General features: G+C 41.0%; 1 protein-coding gene across 8 annotated transcripts in view; it reads right to left on the bottom strand.

Moving 5' to 3' along the window:
• Positions 1 to 1,050: 1,050 nt before the first annotated feature.
• The window catches only part of CACNB2 (calcium voltage-gated channel auxiliary subunit beta 2), a 358,754-nt gene continuing 335,557 nt past the window's right edge, over positions 1,051 to 24,247 (bottom strand). For all 8 annotated transcript variants that reach the window (XM_059660580.1, XM_059660597.1, XM_059660588.1 and 5 more), the window contains 5 exons: positions 14,965 to 15,074; positions 8,234 to 8,385; positions 6,500 to 6,595; positions 5,278 to 5,463; positions 1,051 to 4,427 (listed from right to left, as the gene is read on the bottom strand). In XM_059660580.1, coding sequence (XP_059516563.1) covers positions 3,933 to 4,427; positions 5,278 to 5,463; positions 6,500 to 6,595; positions 8,234 to 8,385; positions 14,965 to 15,074 — 1,039 coding nt within the window. In that variant the 3' untranslated portion in view covers positions 1,051 to 3,932. The remainder of the gene's footprint in view (positions 4,428 to 5,277; positions 5,464 to 6,499; positions 6,596 to 8,233; positions 8,386 to 14,964; positions 15,075 to 24,247) is intronic.

Raw genomic sequence — 24,247 nt, 5'->3', positions numbered from 1 at the left:
CCTTATATCCAAAAGATGTCATTTGACTAAAGAGAAATAGTGTTTACCTGTGGTCCTTCCATTTCTAGGACTCAGCACACCTCTAAATTTTAAATATATTTTGTTTTAATCCACAAAATCCATTTTCTCTCATGTTCTCTACAAAGCCTTATGTGTTAAGCTGGGATGAAAATGGTAGCAGCAAATGTGTAAATTTTGGTTAATATTGATAAATAGCAAAATATAAACAATGCGGGCAAAATAGACGATAAATATTTGCATATCGAAAACAGGACAAATAAATTGTTAAAAATATTTCCTTTAACATACACATTTTCAGTGGTTTCTTTCCTTCAAAAATAAAGCAAATTGAAAAACGGAACACATTCAATCTTAAAAGGACAAATAAACAAGAAAAAATACAATAAAAAGGAAAAAATCAGGAAAATGTGGAAGAAATTGGTATATTATCTTTTAACCTACTTAGTGTTGACATATCTGTGAAACAAAAAGCATTTTAATTCAACAGTGAGTACATTTTACTTCAAAACCCTGTATCACATTTTAGTTTAAATAGCAAAGAGAAGTACAAATAGTTAAAAATATAATTTAGCCGAAATGAAACAACTGATCCAAAACCATGTAGTTATCTTTTTCCCCTAACAGTATGACTTAAAGTTTCAATAAGATCAGAATATCTGAGACTAGCAGCATTACCTCATTGAGCAAACCGACAAGAATGAGGAATTAAATTTGTCATCAAAATAGATCTTCATTTAAAAATGAAGGAATAATAAAATTCAAAGTCTGAATTGCTGCACATGTAGAATTAAGGTGGAGGAGAATTATTAATTATTAAGGAGAATTATTTTGCTGTGCTCATATCTTCAAAGGTCCTTTACCTACATTATGCTATTATTTTATCAGACATTATGGGAAGGTCACTAAAGTAACATCAGTGATTGGCATTGTCCCAAGGAAAATGCTCCACAAGTGGGAAGTGTTGAATATTTAACATATTCTCAACTGTAAGAATCATTCCTCAAATCACAATTGATGCTACTAATAATAAACAGTGCAGAAGCCAGCTCTTTATTTGCTTTAGATGAATTTCTTTAAGTCAGGTTTGTTGAACAGTTCAGTGTAGCTGACAGCAAATGTTTAACAGGAATGCAGAGCAGACCATGTTAAAAATGTGGCATTGTCCCACAGTACAATATGACTAAGACACCCTACATTTAGCAGCACCTTTTTGTAACAGTAACTTAAACGAGCAGTAGAGAAAGAGCATAGTAAAAACTGAAATGGGTTTGACAAAAAACAGAGTAGAACTATTAAGAACATTTCCAGCATTTTCTAGGTAGACTACAAAAATCATGATTCAACAACTAAGTTGAGGTTAAGCTTTTGCTCTGTGAAAAGACTATAATTTTATATTCCACAAGTCAGTGAATATCCCATTGTTTGGGATTATTTCTCCATTTACAAATTTAGTACATACTGTTTACAGATATGTTCACTATACAGTTTTCATGGATAGATGCTCTTATGTCAAATCCTGCAATATAGTTTTTGAGAAATACTCTGATTTGGACTAACATATTTCACAATAAAGTTAAAAAAAAACCCAAAACCTAAGAACCAGGTATAGAATTTTAAAAATGGAATCCATTAGCACGACTTTTTGAAAGGGATTAATGGTAGCAGCAGGTTAGATACATACCAGTTATACTTCAAGAATTTAAATATTCTAAAGTTATTATTGGGATGAAATTATGTGTAGCAAAGAATGAGGGTGGTGATCAGCAGCATCTTACCATGATGGAAAGTTTACCAGAAATATTTTATAAAAGTAATCTTAATTGGGATATGGTTTCCAATGATGTGACTACTTTGCATCAGTTTATATATTATCACTACAGTTTTTGTAGTCAATAAATAAATTCATTTCAACAGTACAGAGCTAATTAACAAATACACTGATTCTGAGGGAAATGTTTCATATTAGCTGATAGAACACTATATATGTAGCTCATTTTAAAAACTGAGTTTCCTTGGGTGTAGGGAAAGTAAGGAGCTCAATGCAAAACATTTTACTTATAAAGGTCCGATATTTGGCAAGAACCTGGAATAATAAAAGAAGCAAAATAAAAATAGATTAACTTACTTAACAAAATCATAATTATATAACGTACAAATCTGAAGTCAGGCAATTAAAGAGAGGCACTCTCCAGGGACAAATTTCAGGTACTAGCACACCGAATACTGTCTTATGGTCCAGTCATAACTGGAAAAAATGTACACTTAGGAGACGTGGAGGTTTTAGCCTTAACATGACAACCACATTGTGGGCTGCTCACAGCAGCATTATTGAGATAGTATCTTCTAGTTTCCCCTTCATAGATGTCTGATGTAGGAAAGTGCTCGGACCATTTGTCCACTTCATGTCACCCCGTTTGCCCTGATTACTTCTGAAGAGCAGAAACTTTGGTTATAAGAAGCACTTCTAGGTTTTGACAGACAATGAAACTCTGAGTTTGTGGTGGGGACGGAATGATAGGTATACTGGGAGATAACAGAACAATAAGCAGGGTTAGAAAAGGAAGTGGGAGAAGTTAGAAAAATTTATTTTCCCACGAAATAATTCTACAAGCTGTGTAAACATTTCTTACTATAACAAATACTCAAGCACACACAGATTGTACATTTCCAGTGGGACACTCACAGTTAAAAGTTGCCTGTATTTTTTGCTCTGTAGGAGCAAACACAAGGAGCCAACAGAATGCTTTCCCAGTCACCTTTGGCAGCATGCTCCCTCCTGCTCAACGGATCATTACAGCGTCATGCAGCACAATTCAGCTCAAAGCCAGGTGGGTAGGATTCTAGATACCAGTCTCTAGTTTCCTTATTAGTCTTTTGCATTCAGATTCATCTCAACCAACCACACGCACATACTCTTACAGACGCACACACGCGTGCATACAGAGTTCCGGCTTGTAGACTTCAGTGCAGTGACATGAGACACGAGCTACTAAGAATGTGTGTCACAATCAGTGTGAGCTGCATGGATTAGAACAACCTTTGGAGTTTGGTTATATTTATCATAATTTATGGTCAAAATTATAAACTTACAGGGATGGTAAAACATTCAGAAATTAAACCTTTTCAAGTCAAGCAATCACACATATTTACAGTATGTACAGACTTTCTTCTAGAATGGAGATAGGTGCCTACACAATGTTATTACAAATTTCCTGAATGTGGGCAATTCTAGTCCCTGTACTTCATAAAGCAAATCTGCTGACTTGGCATTAAGACTAAAATAGTGTCATCAAACTGATATATATATATTATATATAATTATCATAAGAAGGTGTTTGCAGAAATAACATTTACAAACTGTCTATACAGTACACAGTACTAGTACATAGAAAATATATTCTAACTTTATGATCCCCTTTGTATAAGGCAAGACTGAATCTGTCCCCAAATTTAGTCAGCCAGAGGTACAAGCAAGAAACCGTGGTCCATGGATGAATGAATATGCACATCAGGTGCCTACATTTTAAAAATCTGGAGACTCAAGAAATTCCACTTTTTATCTGAGCCTATTCTGGCTTGCTGGAGATGTCAACTACATTTTTTAAAACATCCACCACATTTCTTAAAATACTAATGCCCCCTGGATGGCAACAATTTGTTCAAGTGGCAGCTACCCAAAACAGTTTTTGAAAAGTCCAGTACACAACCAGAGGACTGCAGCCGTACCAGGCAAATTTATATAGCACTTAAAAAAGAAAAAAGTATAATACTCTGTCATACTATTGCTATTTAAGCAACAGCAATACAAAATATACAAGACAGATCACATATGATTGCAATGTCGACCCCAAAGATTTAGATTGAGGTTGCTGTTAGACTTAAAAAAATCCAAAAACACAAACGGACCAAAGTTATTGGCGGATGTAAACATCCCTGTTCCACTCCCCAGCCTCATTCCTTTTTTTGGATATTCCCTCTCCATCCTTGTCACAGTAGCGATCCTTGGATTTATGACGACTTCGTTGTTTGTTGCATTCGTTGTGGTCCTGCTCTCGATCCAGGTCCCTGGGCCGGTGCCGAGACTCCCTGTGCCTGTGCTCACCACTCCCATGGGGCTCCTCTCTGTGGTTGTGGTCACGGTGTGGGGCATAGTGGTCCACATGCTCATGGGAGTAATCTTCCTTCGGCTCCACGTAGGCAGAGTCTCGGCTGTCCTGGGTTTCTGAGTCAAATGTCTCCTGCCTGGAGAGGCCTCGGTGTGTCCCACTGCGATGGTTGTGGTGCGGGGCTGAGGAGGAAGGCCGGTGCTGGGATTTCCTGGCTGGTTCCAGGCAGGGTTCTTCTTCAGCTTGGGGGGCAGAGCGGGCGAGAGCAGAGCGGTCAGTCCTCTGATCGCCTTGAGAACCCTGGTGTCGAAGGGAGAAAACACAGGCATCAACCTTGGTCAAGAGTGTAGGGAACTAAGGCATCACAAAGCAAGTCTATTCAAGTTTACTTCCTTTTAAGGATCTAAAATGCTGAAATGAAATCTCACCTTGCTAAGTTACCTAATTCTTTTAATGATGTCTAGTGGCATTTCTAAGGTCTGATCTATATCATATTGGACTTTGGCAATTTGTAAGTGCCTAGAACAGTACACAGAGTAACCTTTTTATTTAAATGATTAAATGAGGGAGGGCATTTTATATGATATTTTGCAGTTTAGATACAGGTCCCCAAGATTTTTCTACACATGGGTATAATACTTAACTACCTCCATTTGAATACATGCAGGAAAATTAAAATGCCTTAGGATGTTGGGTTTGGCTTACGGTAAGGACTAAGGAGATAAAATATGAAATATAAAATATAAATGGCATGTATTATGAGACAAGCACTATTTTAGCAGTCACATTAATTAATGTTATTAATGCAATAACCCTGGGATAGGTTGCCAATAATTTCCTGAGGCATCTCAGAAAGAGCAGATAAGGAACTATTCACGGTTATGTGCTGTATAGAAAGTTCTTCTGTCCCTGTCCTAACATGTAGCAGAGAGTTCTAAAGTCTGTACATCTTCATAGTATATTGTGTTTACCCTGCTTTTCTTAGCTACACCACTTACACTGAGGATGTCTAAATGACTCAGTGTCTCACGTTGGATAGAGCCACTCCACTGGCACAAGCACTGCACTGCACTGGGTATCTGGGCTTGGACCCCAGCACTGTGACCTCAGGCAGCCTGGCTTCTCAACAAAGATGGTAAAGAACTCTCACCTGTGAATTAGAGGCTGGAGTGGGGCTCACAGGCAGCGCTGAAGTGGCTACAGTGCGGCTAAGGAGAGGGTTGGGGAGACTGCTGCTGGGCGGGTGGGTAGCCTTCCAGTAGGCCTCCAGGTAGTCGGCAAGGTGCTCACAAGCATCCTCGAGCTGGTTCTCATCCAAGATCACATCAAACAACTCCTGCAGAGGCAAACGTGTCAGAGAGCACACTTAACCAGCCCAGTACTGGCTCATAAAAGGAGGGAGGGAGGGGCTTGTGAGCGGCACTGCTTTGTATGTGCTCTGGCTTCTGTGCTCCTTTCCCTTTTCCATCCGCTGACTGTCCTGCTTAGTCAGATCATGTCATTGTTTAGAATACTGGATGCTTAGCCAGCGGCAATGACCAGGAAGTGAACAGGATAATAGTAGTTGTTAAGGGCATGATGGAAAAGTTGTCTGTCAGTAGTGAAAACAGGGATTGATACTGTGGTACAAAGAGATATGAAAAGAAAACAATACAATCTGAATAGTATAGGAAGAAGCCTGTTTTGACACAGACTGAAAAGTTTAACCATGAAAATTAATGAGGCAAGATTAGGACATGAAGTTTGGCAGAAGAAACTGAAACCACTGATGATTTGACATGGCCCAAACTTCAAAAAGTGCTTATCATAAATTTTAACATACTGCAAGCAATCAAAATGGATATAGTCCTAATTTTTGGAGCTTCCGAAATACTTGCATTAAAAAAACAACAACCTAAAAGCCATCTGTAGTTCCCTGGCAGGGTATGTAGAGCATGAATTAGAAGTAAGACTGTATTCAGATGTCAGAATCGGGGTGACTGTTTAGACCTTTATTTTTACACTGTCTTAAATCAACTTCTCAGAGAGCTATTGAAGAGGCAGCAAGTCAATCCCTAAGGGTAGTAGGATTAACCCCAAATAGTTCTATCTTAATAGACCAAGTTTTTGAAGTTACCATCTTGTTCATTTAAGATACAAATGAGGTGTTTATTTACAAAGCGAGGTGACCACAGAACTTGCCATAGCTTTTTGATTGGGGCAAGTGTTCATGGCAGGAAGTAGGACAATTCACTTCTTTGGAATGATGCTCACTGCTAAGTGGTGAGGATTCTTTCCCCCAACAGGCATGTAACCGTCTGCTTTTTGTTTTTTAATGCAATGCCAGGTCTGATCTCTTCATCTGGATTATAGTGTATATAGAGAGGACTTACTGGAGGACACTGAGACAGTTTATCAGCTGCTACCATCTGGACATTGAGGTGTTTAGCTTGAGATTTTCCTCGGGATTTTATTAACCTTTGTAAAACCTGTAAAAGATAAGATTTTTAAACAGAAGGATATTTGCACTCGGATCAATGACAAGATTCACCACTCACTCCTTTCTCTGGGGACTTTTATATATATAGTACAAATGGCTTATAATAAATTGAGCTATGAAGATTATCTGCAAAATTGATATGTTCACATAAATCTTCAGAGCTTATTCTGAGTCTCTTTTCAAGGCTAGCAGTTATCAAACTTTTTGTCTCATGACCCCTTTGTTTTAAACAGTTCTTGAGAAACCCAAAAAGTTTTTTTTTTAAATTGATTTCAGAGAGGAAGGGAGAGGGAGATAGAAACATCAATGATGAGAGAATCATTGATGGGCTGCCTCCTGCATACCCCCTACTGAGGATCGAGCCTCCAACCCGAGCATATGCCTTTGACAGGAATCGAACCCAGGACCATTCAGGCCACAGGCTGATGCTCTATCCACTGAGTCAAACTGGCTAGGGCCAACATGTATTTCTTTATGTGAACTAGTAAAGACCTAGTGCATGGATTTGTGCACCGGTGGGGTCCCGCAGCCTACCGGTCGGAGTGAAGAAAATCCAGCCTTCTAAAAATATGTAGTTGGGATAAGGAATATTTTAGTAGCCTTTTCAGATAATTGTGGATACTCCTTGTAGTGTGGAAACAACACTAGTTTCTTAGGGACTAGTTGCTATGTGAAACATAAACAATATCAATGAACTTTTCTTGTTCTGTTACATAAATTCCATTGGCTTATCTTGGAATTTGAATGGGTCTTTAGCATGCATAATTTGTAACATCATTCATTGATCATTTGGCAAATAATGGTTTACTGAGTTCTTCAGATCTTCCAAATGTCAACACACTTCATTATACAAGATTAAAACCTATGTGTTAATATTATTGATCTCATTAGAAAAGTCTTTATCTATTGGGAAGCTGCCAAGCTCTCAAAGGTGGATACAAGTTTTCTAAAACTCGACTTTTTCTTTGAAACTTTGAGTTTTATCATTGGTAACAAAGGCTATTAGCTGTTTCCTTGATGTGATACCAAAGTCTGAGTAAGTATAGCCTGTCAGTTTTTCTTTCATATAAAAATGGTATTCCATGAAGAAAGTGGCTAGTTAGTTCACAACTCAAATAATCATACCCATGCGTGTCCTCAAAATAACTAACCTACTTGGGTATATGCAGCTCTTGTGAACTTCCTATTTCATTACTCAGAATATTTAATAAAATTAAGTGAAACTGGTTATTTGGTTTTATTTATTTATTTATTTTAAACTGACTGCTAGTACTGTCTGGTACCAGAATCTTGACTCATGCTTAGACACATGCAATTTTACCTACCATTGCTTTTGCACCATTATCAAAAGTGTGAAAAGGGTGAATGGTGTTTAGTAGTATTATGGAAATAGCTTTGGCCTCGTGAACACTCTGAAAGTGTCTTAGGACCCCCAGGGGTTCTACCACACTTTGAGAATCATCTGTGCTAAGCCATGGAACTAATAATCATGCTTGGCTTCTTATCAGTCTTAAAAATGGACAGACATCTCTTCAAACTCTCTATGATGGATAAAGATGTAGCCTGTTGTAACTGCAAAACAACATAAACAAACTTGGATTATAGAGCAAACAGCAAGCCTACTTACCTTAGGAGAAGAAATCTTTACATAAACTATAATAGGGGCCAAAGAGGTTTTACTGAGTTGAGCTGGATGATTAATAGTGTCCGCATCAAGGACTACCAGTTGCAATGTTCTTGCAAGTTCAAAAATCCTTTCTATTTCACTCTGAACTTCCGCTGTAAAAGGTTAAACAGAGATCGATTACTTCAAGTACAATATTTTTAGAGCAAATTGAGATAAAGTAAAATGGTACATGATTTCTTCAACAGGAAGGTATGTAGGTCAGCCATTAGGTTAATGTTTATAGGCAGTAGAGCTGATCAAAGCCTTTTCTTCATAACACCTTACAAATTTAGGGAATGCCTCTCTCAATCGGCTATAACATTTACTTCCAGTATTAATACTATTTCTGAGTCGACATTTTTGGCTCCCTCTGCTGACTTATTTTTTGTGCTGCAAAACTCCACTCTGGGAAATCATTTCATAAAATTGTTGTACAATAGAAACTTAAGGGATAACTTTTATGTGTGGTTCTGACCACTTTACACTAGCAACCATCACCAGCTTTCCTGTCACTGCATGGTCTTATCTGTGTTTATCACCTATTGTATGCTTTCTGGATATGATGGAGCCTACATATTTTTATTTGCAACCTAAAATACAATGTACACGAGGGGAGACATTATGAGTCTCTATAACAAACTTGTCTAGAAACACACTAATCATATATTCCACCAACTAACGAATGGTCCTGTAACACTCAGGTTTAAAAGGGCAGTTATGTGTTAGAGGCAGCACTACAGAAATATGAGTTATAAAACATACAGTTAAAAAACATCCCCGAGCCCTCGGGGATGTCCACCTGCCGTGGGAAAACTTATCAAACATATAAAAATCTACTTGAACACCAAAAAAATTTCACTCAGTTCATCTACTTCTTCATGATCTCCCCAGAATCAAAAACAGGACTATCCAGTAGAATTTTCTGTCATGATGGAAATATTCTATATCAGTGCTGGCCAGTATGATAGCTGCTAACCACATGTGACTATTGAGCATCTGAGATGTAGCTGGTGTGAACAAGCAACTAAATTTTAAAAATGTAATTTAAATAATTTAAAAGTAAGTAGCCAGAGAAGCTCCTGTCCTAGGCAGCACAGGTCTATAAATCATAATATGTATCTTGTGCTGCCCACTAAAATCATGAAGGGCCAATTCCATGGGACTCTGGACCTACAGAAAAAATTAAGACTCCAGACCTAAAAATCAAAATTAAGCTTTTGGAGCTACCAGTTTATAAAAAAAACACAGAAAACAGACAATCACATAAACGATTCAGATCGGACCCCTATGGAATAAGTGACCCAGTTTCTCCAAGTAAAAAAATTACAAGGAAATAAAAAAAGACAACACACACACACAAAAAAAATACAGATTAAGAGACTAAAGGACCTGTGAACCAATTACAATGGATGGACTTTATTTGGATCCTGACTCAAGAATAGTAATACATATTTTTATAATATGAAAATGAATAAAATATATATAGTCTATATAAAATGACAATTGGGAAGTATGTGGCTGACTGGAAATATGAGTTAGGGATAGTGGTGTTATGGTTTAAATAAAGAGTCCCTACTGTTTAGAAATGCATAATGAAATATTTACAGATAAAATCATATGATATTTGTGATTTGCTCCAAAATAATCCACAAATAGTTGAGGAGGAAAGGGAGGACTGGAAAGGAAACAATTTTGGCCATGAATAGGTGATGGTTGAAACTGGGTGATGAGTACCTGAAGTCCTGTATACTTTTTACATTCATATTCACTCAAATTACTCAAATAACAGTTTTAAAAATGAAAATGGCATTCTGTTCATTCCTTTCATAATAATGTTCTAAAACATTACTAATACTATTGCTTACTCTAACTCTTCTCTGTTGACCTTTAAACTTAAAAAAATACATATTTTTATTGATTTCAGAGGAGGAGGAGGAGAGACAGACAGAAATATCAATGATGAGAGAGAATCATTGATTGGCTGCCTCCTGCACAACCCCCAACAGCGGACCAAGCCCGTAACTCAGGCATATGCCCTTGACTGGAATCAAACCCGAGACCCTTCAGTCCACAGGCTGACACTCTATCCACTGAGCCAGACCAGCTAGGGCGATCTTTAAATTTTTATTTCAATTACTAGAGGCCTGGTGCATGAAAATTTGTGCACTTGAGGGGGGGAGCATCCCTCCCCTTCGAGTCAGGCATCCCTCTGGCAGCCTGGGAGCCCTTGGGGGATGTCCACCTGCCAGCTTAGGCCCACTCCCCAGGGGAACAGGCCTAAGCTGGCAGTCAGACATCTGTCTGGCAGCCCAGGAGCCCTCGGGTGATGTCCACCTGCCAGCTATTTGCATGTATATGTACACACATATGAATCTATATACATCCATGAAATTATTCAAAGTATGTGTATACATGCATATACATACATACATATTCATATGTGTATATATTTAAAAGATTTTAGTTTTAGATATATGTATATACACTGAGTGGCCAGATTATTATGACCACCTGACTTTGTAGGCAAATTAGCTATAATTTCACGCTGAAGTTGCTAGCGGGCCAGACCATTATAAATAGGGAAGCAGGTTGTTTAGCATGACAGTAGAAGTGAGTTTTTTCCTGAAGATATGGGTAAACAATGCAATTTTAACAGTCTTTGAACATGGGATATGTTAAAAATATATATATATTCTCTGAGTGTCCAGATTATTATGACCACCCCATCAGTACTGCGTTGGGCCACCTTTTGCCTTCAATACTGCGGCGATTCTTCTTGGCATTGACTCCACGTGATGTTGAAAGGTGATGTGAGGAATCTGACACCATGCCTGATGAATAGCACTGTCCAACTCTGTGAGATTTGATGGTTGTGGAACCAGCTGCCTGATGGCTATTTTAACTTCGTCCCACAAATACTCAATTGGATTGAGATCTGGTGATTGTGGGGGCCACCTAAGCAAGGTAAAGTCCCCCTCATGTTCTTGAAACCACTCCTGCACAATACGAGCACTGTGGCATGGCACATTGTCTTATTGGAAGAAGCCATCTCCATTGGGATATGCCATCAACATGATAGGATGAACTTGATCAGCAATGATACTTAGGTATGTTGTGCTATTTGGACGTTGTTCCACACGAATTAAAGGACCCAAATCATGCCACGAAAACATGCCCCAAACCATAACACTGCCCCTACCAGCTTGAAGAGTTGTACTCATGCATGTGGGGTGCATGCTTTCGTGCTGTTTCCACCAAATTCTCACTCTGCCATCTGCATGATGCAACTGGAAATGTGATTCATCAGACCACATGACTTTTTTCCAATGCTCGACTGTCCAATCCTTGTGTTCCTGTGCGAACTGGAGACGTTTTATCTTGGTAACTGCAGACAGCAAAGGTGTTCGAACAGGCCTTCGGCTTCCATATCCCATACGATGTAGTGTACGGCTAATTTGCCTACAAAGGTCAGGTGGTCATAATAATCTGGCCACTCTGTGTGTGTGTGTATGTGTGTGTATATATATGTGTGTGTGTGTGTGTGTGTGTGTGTGTATATATATATATATATATATATATATATATATATATATATCCTACGTTCAAAGGCTGTTAAATCACATTGTTTACCCATATCTTCAGAAAAAAATCACTTCTACTGTCATGGTAAACAACCTGCTTCCCTATTTATAATGGTCTGGCCCTCTAGCAACTTCAGCGCGAAATTATAGCTAATTTGCCTACAAAGTCAGGTGGTCATAATAATCTGGCCACTCAGTGTATATATGTGTACCCTGTATATACAGCGTACACACACTTTAACAGCTGGTAGATCAATTCTGAAAATGAGATGTATTTTAATAAGCACTGCCTTTAGAATTATTCAGAGCATGTGTAGACATTTTGGGTGGACACCCTCCATTCTTAAAACTAAAACTGTTTGTACCTGGGGCCTTTTGGGGGAGGTCACTGGGGGATGGCTCCCTAACCTTCACTGCTTATCTCTCCGCAATGGGTTAGAGTTTCCGTAATTGCCACATCCCATCCTTAGGAGGTATCACCTTTCTGGGTGGAGCTGAGGCGTGGGGAGTGCTGACTCATGCTGCAAGAACCAGGTGGTGAGGACAGAGAACTGGCCTCCTGGTGCCTCCCGGACTATGAGAGGGGGCCGATAGGTGAGTGAACCCCTCCCAGCTCCTGAGAGGGGGTGGGCAGGTGCCAATTTAGATAACAGGACCTGAGAAAAGATTTGTGATGCTGTACACGACTGCAATCCACCTTCTCTGTGGCCATTTGCTGGGGAAGAGGGTTATTTCCGAGAGTGCCCTGGGGAGAGCAGGCAGCTTTCATTTCGTGCCGTGGCCTGGTAACAGCCTCCCTTACTCATCACGAGATAATGTCCCCAGCCCACTGCAACATGCAACTTTTTATCTTAGAAAAAGGAGGGAACATAACGCTGGATGCGCTAAGAAGGGGTCATTTCAGAAGGTGGTTTTTCTGCTGCTCAGGGTCCATTTCTCTCTTCCCATTGTCAGTGGAGTAAAGCAAGGACTAACACAACCCGACGGAGGTTGCCATGAGGGCCAAACAGACTGCAACTCAGGAGAAAAAATATTCAGAAGCGCATGCCCTATGTCACAGCACTGCCTGTCAGCCATCAGAACCACATGTAACATGTATGAGCATCACACTGTGCCGTCTGGTCTAATTAGCATATTATGCTTTTATTATTATAGGTTATTATAGATATTTCTACACAGAGTGCACTATTTCTGAAGCTGCTTCCACAGAATCCTAATTTTTCCTCACTTCCACCGGCCTGTTCCGTTATGTTTCCCACAATGCTGTCAGTGATCCTTCTAAAAACACTTCCCTGCTTATGTACAGCTTCCTATCACATCTACACTAAAAGGCCCACAAAGTCCTACATGATGAACACATCAGACATGCTCCTGCCTCAGGGCCTTCACACTTACAGTTTCCTCTGCCCAGAATACTCTTTCCTCAAAAGGCTACAGAATTCACAACGTAAATCCTCCTGCCAAAATATCACTCCTCAGAAAGGCCTCCCCTGACATCCCCATATGAAATCACACCTTCCTCCTCAGCGTGCTCTCTGTCATGTGGCCTGCTGCTTCTGGGACTCATCAGCCACTGACTGTATCTGTCTACATCTATTAGCTTTGCCATGTTTTCCCTGTGAAACAAGAGTTCTATGAGGGTTAGGACTTAGTGTCCTTCACTTTAATGTCCCTGGCACATAGCATCATGTCCAGCATGTGGTTGGTAATCCAGTTTTGTTCAATGGATGAATAAATGCCTAAAATCTACATGGCTCCGTATGTCTTAAGGATAAGCTCCAAACTTTCAAATATCTTCCCCTGCCTATCTCTGGTGTCATTTTCCACCTCTTTTTATTTATTTACTAGAGGCCTGGTGCATGAATTCGTGCATGGGTGGGGGTGGGGGAGGCAGGGGAGGTTGGCCGCCGGCCCCAAGGAGGGAGCGGGCCCTCAGCCCCCCTGGGAAAGGGGCCGCATCTGCTGCCACCCACCCCTGGCTCCCTGTCCCAGCCCGGGGCCCAAAGGCCCTGGCGGGGTCTGGAGAGGAGGTGACAGTCACCAGGCCGGGCACAGAAGGAACAGATGCCAGACGCAGACGCCACCGTAGGAGTCCCGCCACCGTGCGGTTCCCTGCCTCCCCCACCTCCTTCTCTCGCAGCCGTGTTGCCACCGCGTGGCAGTTGGCCCCCGGGGAAGGGAGAGGATGGGAGCCAGACTAACCCTTGTGTCGAGGCTGACTTTGAATAGATCGCAGCGAGGGAGCTGCTCTGCTATGTAGGAAACCCTGACCCAGAAGCAGGTCTCTACAAATGGCTTAGCACCAGGGGCCGATGGGAGCTAGGTGACCGGGGGAGGGGCCACAGGAGGTTGGCTGTGGGAGCACACTGACCACCAGGGGGCAGCTCCTGCATTGAGCGTCTGCCCCCTGGTGGTCAATGTGCGTCATAGCGACTGGTCAACTGGTCGTTCTGGTTGTTATGGTCACTTAAGCTTTTATATATATATATAGATTAAATTTTTTTTAATTTATTGATTTTAGAGAGAGAAAGGGAGGGTGGAAAGAAAAAGGGGGAGAGAGGGGGAAGGGGAGAGGGAGGTCAATTTGTTATTCCACTTACCGATCTTACTGATAAATTCATTAGTTGATTCTTGTATGTGCCCTGACCAGGACTCGCAACCTTGGCATATTGCAATGATGCTCTAACTTACTGAGCTACCTAGCCCATCTCTCTTTTTTAAAAAGCCATTCACTCAACCAAAGTAAAGCATCTATTTTTTCAGAAGCCTATTGTTGAAAATCCCTTTTCACCCTTTTCCCTTTTTTCCTGGCTAAACCCTATCATGCAAAGGCAGGAATTTTTTGAATCTGTAGACACTGAAGCTCACAGAAGTGAAACAACCACAACCAAAACATTCATGCTGACAGCCTGTGGAATTTTTAACTCAAAACTATCATAACAAATTCCTCATGCCATGAAATCACTGCGACGGCAGCACTAGCTGCCTGCAGCACATGTCTCTTTCTTCTCGGCTCTATGACACATGGAATTACCATCCTGCTAGATCTCATTGGCAGCCTCAGGGAGAAGTGTTGAAATAAGCTTAAGTTCATAAGCAGCGCACACTTACCTAGGCTTGACCTTGTGTTGGACCTTTCTATGATTGCGTGCTTACTGGGGTTATTTAACACTGAGCGTTTGGCCAGCGAGATGTCAGCAGTGACCCTTGTGATGGATATCCTGTTGGGGAAAAAGTAACAGAAGACCCTGAGGTTATTAACTGATTAAAAATGGACAGAAATCCATGCCTCAAACTCATCTAAGTATGCAACATATATATTATGACCATATTTTCAAACAAAAAAAAAAAGTTAGGGTACTTGCTCATTCACTATTTTTATCCTGTACTACTTAACTTAGCACTTATTGGTTCTTTGCCAAGTGCCAGGCATGTACTAAGCATTATCTCATTGCTGGGACTATCTCATTACATTATCCCCGAAACTCTAGCAATGAGGTTTATTATCAGGCCACTTTTGTTGATGAAGAAAATGCCTCATAGGTAGGTTTTTTTCATTCAAGGTTACATATTAACTAAAAATGACGAAGCTGGGATTTGAACCCAGGCTCCTTGAGCCATATTCAGCCCTTGTGTTATAGGTCCTCCCTTACGTATGGTGCTGTGATTGGCATGAAAATGAGTAAGAACAAGATTAACATGGTCTTTCCTCACAGAGCTGAGTCTAGTGGCAGAGATCAGCAATAAAGAAGAAAATAAATTAGTAAAGTGATTAAAGATTAAGATGACTGTTGTGAAGAGGACACAGAGGGTGTTGTGACAGTAGTTGGAGGGAGGGGTCATTTTTGTTACGGTAGAAATGAGAACAACAAAATTTGCAAGCTAGAAGGTGCAAATTACTTAGACTGGAGACAGCTGAATATACCAGCCAGCAGTAGGAACAGGTGTGGGAAAAACTAGAAGGGTCACAATGCCTTTGAAGAAGGTGGAAGGGAGACTAGAAACAGGAAGTTTGGTTAGAAGTGTTTCAGAGTTAGAGCCCTCCACCTCCCGTCTGCTACATCAAGTCACCAGGTGACCATCCTTTCCCTATGGCTGGTTTAGACTCTACAGGCAATAAAACAGAGGGTCTCTGAGGGGACCCGAGACAGAGCAGAGAAGACATATTATTTGGAAAAGAAAGGATTCTAAAGGGAAGATTTTTCTCTGGGGAATCTGACCTCCAAAGAGGAAAGACCCAAAGGTAATGACATTGGTGGTTTTCTACACAGATGTCCGGGGAGGCCGTCCTACAAGGCAACAAAGCTGACAAGCTCCACCAATGGGCACAATTTCCAACTGATTATTTCAAGTCCCATTCTTAAATTTGAGCACTGCAATGCTCAGTGGGCATTCTTAGGCAAACCCCTCACATGAGAGACCAAAACAAACAAAAAAACCAACTATTAGTAACGTTCAAAGTTGAAAGCTAAGAAATGAGTATAACTATGTAATCAGACAAATATCTATTTCAAAAAAGAAAGAGATTTTGGAAATTAAATATATAACAGTAGAAACAAAAATTCCCAGCTCTTCTTTTGAATTTTATATACAGAATGGCTATCATCAACAAATCAACAAATGACAAGTGCCGGAGAGGATGTGGAGAAAAAGGAACCCTCCTTCACTGCTGGTGGGAATGCAGACTGGTGCAGCCTCTGTGGAGAACAGTATGGAGTTTCCTCAAAAAACGAAAAATGGAACTCCCGTTTGACCCAGTGACCCCACTTCTAGGAATATGTTCCAAGAAACTAGAAACAGAAAGGATATATCAGAAAGGATATATGCACCCCATGTTCATAGCAGCACAATTTACCATAGCTAAGATTTGGAAACAGCCTAAGTACCCATCAGCAGATGAGTGGATTAAAAAACAGTGGTACATCTACACAATGGAATACTACGCTGCTGTAAAAAGGAAAGAACTCCTACCATTTGCAACAGCATGGATGGACATGGAGAGCATTATGCTAAGTGAAATATGCCAGTCAAAGAAAGATAAATATCACATGATCTCACTCATTTGTGAAATATAATGCACAACATAAACTGATAAACAAAAACAGATCCAGAGACAGAGAAGCATTGATCAGACCATCAAATCTCAGAGGGAAGGTAGGGGAGGGTGGGGGTAAGGGGAGAGATCATCCAAAGGACTTGTATGCATGCCTATAAGCCTAACCAATGGACACAGACACCAGGGGGGTGAGGGCATGAGGGGGGGGGGGTGGAGGGTAATGGGGGGATAAGGACACATATGTAATACCTTAATCAATAAAAAAAAAACACACAAAAGAAGAGCTAGAAGATAAAGTTAAGGACATCTTCTAAAGGGTAAAACTGAAGTGACAAAGATGGAAAATAGAAGAAAGGTATGAAAATTAGAGAGTTATCTAGAAGGTTCAACTTCCAAATAAAAAGATGTCCACAAAAAAGAGAATAACGAAATATAAAACAGGAAACTGAAAAAAATCCAGAATTAAGAGTCTGACTTTTCCAAATTGAAAGGGCCCATCACAAAGGTTGAATGACATGTCTACATAAATTTCATGACACTGGAGACAAAGCAAAATTTCCAGAGGAAAAAACAGGTCCCATGGAGCAAAAAGACTTAAAAATTCTGAGGGGAAATTATTCCAATTAGAATTCCATTACCACTTTAACTATCAATTAAATGGGAGGGTGGATTAACAACATTTTAATTTATTTTTTTTAAAAATATTGATTTTTTTTTTTAGAGAAAGGAAGGGGGAGGGGGAGAGGAGAGAGAGGGAAACATCGATGTGAGAGTGAAACACCAATCAGCTGCCCCTGCACACCCTGACCAGAGAGAGAGCCCATAAGCTGGGCATATGCCTTGACCAGGAATCGAACCAGCAACCTTTTTGCCCATCCAACTGAGCCACACTAGGCAGGGCTAAAGACATTTTTAGACATTCAGGGCTCAAAGACAGTTTTTATGTACTCTTTCTAGGGAAACTGTTAGAGGATGTTGTTGACTGAAATGACAGGGTAAACCCTGAAAGAGACCAAGGGAGCTCCAAAAGAAAAGGCGACAGACAGCAAGCCCAAAGACAGTGACAAAGGATGTCCCAGAATGGCGAGTGTACACCGGCACAGAGGGCACCCATCCAGATGCTAGCAGCCCCAAGCGCTCCCAGAAAGATTCCAAAGGACAAAGGTGAGAGACCACCTGGTGCATCTGAATCTACTCTGAGGAGATTCAGACAGCTGGGGGAGGACCTGGAGCTGAATTAGTGCCAAATACACAGAAAACTAAGCAAGTATAAAAGGTGAAATGATTTATCTCATAGTACCACAAACACTTATGAAAGAGTAGTCACAGTGCATGACATGGCCCATTTATATATTATTTATATAGCTACAATACATACTAAAAATGGAGCCAGCCAAACATACCAACTTACCTGTTGAGAGTCTAGAGCAGTGGTTCTCAACCTTCCTAATGCCTCGACCCTTTAATACCAGCCGTGGGCAAACTACGGCCCGCGGGCCGGATTCGGCCCATTTGAAATGAATAAAACTATTGAAAAAAAAAGACCGTACCCTTTTATGTAATGATGTTTACTTTGAATTTATATTAGTTCACACAAACACTCCATTCCATGCTTTTGTTCCGGCCCTCCGGTCCAGTTTAAGAACCCATTGTGGCCCTCGAGTCAAAAAGTTTGCCCACCCCTGCTTTAATACAGTTCCTCATGTTGTGGTGATCCCCAATTTCATTGTTACAAATTGAACATAATTAAAGCATAGTGATTAATCACAAAAACAATATGTAATTATATACGTGTTTTCTGATGGTCTTAGGCGACCCCTGTGAAAGGGTCATTTGACCCCCAAAGGGGTCGCGACCCACAGGTTGAGAACCACTGGTCTAGAGGAGGAGATGTGTATGCAGGTATGTGTAAGAGAGAGGAGGACTGTGCATGAGAGCTACATATCCTCATGGGAGAAATCACTGGGTAATGATTAAGACTGAAAACTCAAGTAGCAAATTAAGTATGTTATTGAGAGGTAAGGAGTAAACACTGAGAAATAGCTAATGCAGTTAACATTGGTTGCCATTGGGATAGCAATGCATTTGGGACCATGTGGAAAGGGATTACTGGATTTTGCAAAAAATGTATCTATGTGTCATACAGTCGATCCTTTATGAGTTGGGACCAATTCATGGAGTTTCATATCTACTATCGCCTTCATGATGCAGAATCACTCCATTTCTCCCCAGTCTCCCCCGTGCTACCCCTCTGTGGTCGATGCTGCCTCTACCCCGCCTCTGGCAACCACCGAGCCCTATGGGGGAGCCCTATGGATGCCGTGGGCAGGGCCTTCTAGGCGGAGGAAGAGGGAGCACCTGAGGTGCTGGGCCTGTACTAGTGCAGCTGGGGGCACCCACTCGCTGCTGACGACCAGCATCTGGGTCCTGTGGCTCTAAAGAGGCTGCCGTGCTTTGGGCACTACCCTGGGATCACAGTGGGGACAAGACAGGAGCGTCTGAACCCCTTCAGCAGAAGGACGGGGTTTTCTGAACAACACGTTGCTCTTTGTCCCCAGACTTTTTCCTGCACGTGGTGCTGTCCAGCCCTGCGCCCACTGATCTGCTTAGTGACGAGCTGTGTAAACGGCATGAAACGGGCCACCACACGATTTCGACTCCTTAACGTATGCTTGGGGAACTGTCGTTACTTGAATTTCCACCGGAAAAAAAGTCCTAAGGGCAAAATTCTGGGGACAATTCAGTTTAGAGGAGTAGTTTTCAACCCTCCTTGTACATCAAAATTGCCATATAAGCATTTACAGTTATAGTAGGTCCCGCCCTAGAGATTTGGTTGCAATTAGTCACGGGTGGAATATAAACCCTGGCTTTTTATTTCATTTTTAAAACACTGTAGGTGATACTAATATGCAACCATGGTAGACATCCACTAGTTTAGAAGGAGTTATCTCACATCCAAGGAAATTTTCCACCAAATAAAGTGATGAAATGTTTCCCAGGATTATTGATTTTTGATTAAGATCCCTTCGCACCAGTTTCAACATGTACATATCCCTATAGCAATGCAGTATGAACTCTAGACACTGCAGTGGCAAGAGCTGATGTTTTCAAAACACTGCAAGGACAACTGAACTCATCGCCGAGAGTAGCCTTCCTCCTTGTCCCTGATTTCCTTGCTAATTTACCTGTCCTCGTCCTACCAGGTGAATTGGGAAATTGTTTTGTTTACATGACACAGGCGATTAGGGTCATGCAATGTAAGTGGGCTACGCTGTTGCACACAAAGAAAGGAGAATGGTTTGCCACCACTTCTTTGCCCTGGCGCACTTAAATGCTGTTTTAACACTAGGGCCATGCTTCTGACAACTCCCAGGGCCGCAGCAAATGAACGCAAGTAGGTTTAAGGACAGAAAAAAATTCCTATCTAGAATCTTCATCACCAACACTTCGTTTCATATTTTCTCCCTCTTGGGTTTTAATTTAAAAATTTATTTAAAAATCATTAATGTTGAAAGTATTACCAATATTCCCCCCACCCCCATTGACTCCTTCTAGCCTGCCTCCACCCCCTCGCCACAGGCCTTCACCACCCTATTGTCTGTGTCCATGGGTTATGCATATATGCATGCAAGTTCTTTGGTAGATCTCTTCCCACACACCCAGCCCTGTCTTCCCTCTGAGATTCATCAGTCTGTTCCATGCCTCTGTCTCTGGATCTATTTGGTTCAACATTTATTTTGTTCATTAGATTCTACATGTGAGTGAGATCATGTGATACTTGTCGTTCTCTGACTGGCTTATTTCACTTAGCATAATGCTCTCCCAGGTTCCTCCATGCTGTCTCAGAGGGTAAGAGAGCCTCCTTTTTTACTGCTACATAGTATTCCACTGTGTAAATGTGCACAGCTTTTTTATCCACTCATCTACTGATAGGCACCAGGGCTATTTCCAGATTTTAGCTACTGTAAATTGCACTGCTATGAATATAGGGGTGCAAACACTTTTTTTCTGATTAGTGTTTTGGGTTTCTTAGAATATATTCATATAAGTGGGATTACTGGGTCAAATGGCAGTTCCATATTTAATTTTTTGAGGAAACTTTATACTGTCTTTCATAATGACTGCATAGTCTGCATTCCCACCAGCAGTGAACTAGGGTTCCCTTTTCTCCACATCCTCACCAGCACTTGTTATTTGTTGATTTGTTGATGGTAGCCATTCTGACAGGTGTGGGGTGATACCTCATTGTGGTTTTAATTTGCATCTGTCTGATGATGCTCATCAAATGCTCACTTTAGAGAAGTGTCTATTTAGGTCCGTTGCCCATTTTGTTTTATTTTTATCTTTTAACATGACAATTCATTCAAAGTTGAACTTGAAGATAACCATGGAAGCTGCTGTGACATAAATGGCAAGCCAGTGGCAGCGCCTTCAAGTCCTCAGGTGCCAACATCCAGTGTCCTGCCTGCAAGGATGCCCCCACACACCCAGGGACCCACACAAGGGGCAGGGAATTGTGCAATAACACAAACATTTTGTTAAAAAGAAAATGGAATGGCCATTTGCCTAGGACAACTTCTATGTCGATATAATGTAGTTGAAGCCAGAATTGTCCCCAGTGACCATGGTCCCAGCTGCTTGTCAGCACGACTCCAAGGAGTGCAGACACGACCTGTACGTGAATGAAGGCCCGTGATGGTCAAGGTGCCTTTGCCCATTTTTAAATTGGACTGTTTGTCTTCCTTTTGTTAAATTGCATGAGCTCTTACATATTTTGGATAAATTTAGTTTATTTAATAGATAATTAATGAGTAATTCACTTTTTCCTTTTAGAATTACGTCTTTTGAGAATTAGTCATACCTGATGCTTCTGCTGACTTCCCACCCTCTGTTGTTACCTTGGCTTGGCAAAAGCAAAGACACTTAATGATTCAGATACTCTGAAGGTCTTGCCAGGAGTTAAAAAAAAAAAAAAAAGTTAAAATTGTCTCTGGCTTTTTGAAATTCTGCCTTATAGAGTCTATTACTTCCTTGGAGGATCTTTCATTGTGATCACAGGCCTAGAAAGTTGAACTCCAGCTCTATGAGTCAAGATGAACCAAGGCAGGCCCATTAATAAAGCCACAGGGAAATGACTTCTGGCCAGAAACAAAAGATACAACCTGCAGATATTTTGTTTCTGCATTTCTTAAATGAAATCAGTCTGAATGGCTGATACTTTATAACATGGGTCCAATATACACCCTATGGCTGGAATCTGTCTTCCAAATTAGAAACGCAGTCCGGTTTAAACAGAAGTGGGAAGTCAGGAAATTCCATCCTGTTTCCCCATCTTTGGCATTCAGGAAAGGGCAGCAGGTTACCTCAGTCACGGACAGCGTGGTGCCTAGTCTAGTAGAATTTTCTGGGTGTGCACGCTCATGGGACAGTTCCAAATTGTGATAAACGACAGAGCCAAGAATAAAGAAGTGAAAGCTAAACGGCCCAATTAGAGGCATGTCTTTTATACTTGGCCTGAGAGCCTTGTACCAAGCCAAAGGCCCAAGGATAAAGCTGTGTTTCCTGGCACAAAATAAAATGTATTTCATAAAGCAACGGAAAACAAAAATGTCCAATTAGGAGCATCTGGTTAGGTAGACTTTGATCACGAAGTCTTTTTATACCTTGAATTGTGTTTTCCTTTTCTGTCTCTTTCAGTCCTTTGCTGGATTACTAACCACACTTGTATCTTCCTATAAAAGTTTCTCCCTCTGTCCTTGCCTCCCCTTCCAAAAAGTCAATATAAATCAGAAATGGTTGCAGAAGCAGGTGTGGTCAAGGGAGAAAGTACTATATTAAGAAATCTAAAAGAACACTGAGAGCCACAGATGCCATCTATTGTACTTGTATTGTTAGGATAGAAGAAGAAAAGGAATGTGGAGAAGAGAGGCAGCACGTTTACCTTGTTAACAATGCAGAAATACTCACCCGCCCTGTATTTGGAAATTTCCATTTTAGAGTCCTATCAGAAGCTGTCGTAACCTTTCCTATGGCGCCCACTGGTTATCTGATTCAAGGCTGCCTTTCAATAGACTGTGAGTAAGGTCCTATCTGCTTTTCTCCTCACAATGCCTGGCACAGAGCATATGCTCAGTAAGTATTTATACAAGCAAGTGGAGGGGAGAGAAGAGGAGAGGAAAAGGAGTAAGTCCAAAGTGATTAACATGATACAGCAGACACGGCCCTGGCCTTGTTACCAGTCACTTCCTGCCTACACTTGACTTGAGGAATGTTAAGTAACTTGCCTCTCATATATGCTGTGTCACATCTTGATGTTGTCACACATTTTACACCCTCTGGTGGACATGCCCCTTCTCTTCCTAATTCACTTGGTGGTGAAATCATAGGTTCCATTTAAAAACCCTTCCTGGATGTTGGCATCCCTAAATCAGTGTTACCCCTTCCTCTGTTTATGCTTCCTGCACCTTGGACACACACCCACTGAGCTGCCTTTTCATTGACTTTATGTTTTACTGCTTGAGGTTTCAATTTATGGTTTACACATGGGCTCCTTGGAGGCAAAGACGGTGAGTGGCTTCAACATCTCTGCATTTTTCAGCCCTGGCCGGGTAGCTCAGTTGGTTAGAGCATCGTCCCAATACACCAGTGGTTCTCAACCTTCCTAATGCTGCGACCCTTTAATACAGTTCCTCATGTTGTGGTGACCCCCAACCATAAAATTATTTTCGTTACTATTTCATAACTGTAATTTTGCTACTGTTATGAATCGTAATGTAAATATCTGATATGCAGGTTGTATTTTCGTTGTTACAAATTGAACATAATTAAAGCATAGTGATTAATCACAAAAACAATATGTAATTATATATGTGTTTTCCGATGGTCTTAGGCGACCCCTGTGAAAGGGTGGTTCGACCCCCAAAGGGGTCGCGACCCACAGGTTGAGAACCGCTGCAATACACCAATGTTGCAGTTTCAATCCCTGGTCAGGGCACATACAGGAATCAACCAATAATGAGAAAGTGTGTGTGTGTGGTTCCTGAGACCAAAAAAAGAATTTAAAAGAGGATGGTGTGTTCCACCACGTCAATTAAGAGGAGGACAGCAGATTCACTCGGGAATTAGCCTTGTGAGGGTCCTGACATGACTAGTGATCTGACATGACTAGTTTTGGGTGAGTGATGGACACATTACTTGTTTAAGGAGTTTTGCTATAAAGAAAAGGAGAAAAATGAGACAGCTAGAGGGAAAATGAGGTCAACTCTTTTGTTGAAGGAAGAGATGACTACATTGTGTATGCTTATGGTACTGAGGAGAGGGGAAAGGGTTGTTATGGCT

This window comes from Myotis daubentonii, chromosome 1, assembly GCF_963259705.1.
Source record: "Myotis daubentonii chromosome 1, mMyoDau2.1, whole genome shotgun sequence".
In the NCBI taxonomy this organism is placed as follows: domain Eukaryota; kingdom Metazoa; phylum Chordata; class Mammalia; order Chiroptera; family Vespertilionidae; genus Myotis; species Myotis daubentonii.
Note: the sequence above shows the minus strand (reverse complement) of the source record. Positions and strands in the feature narration are given on the sequence as shown.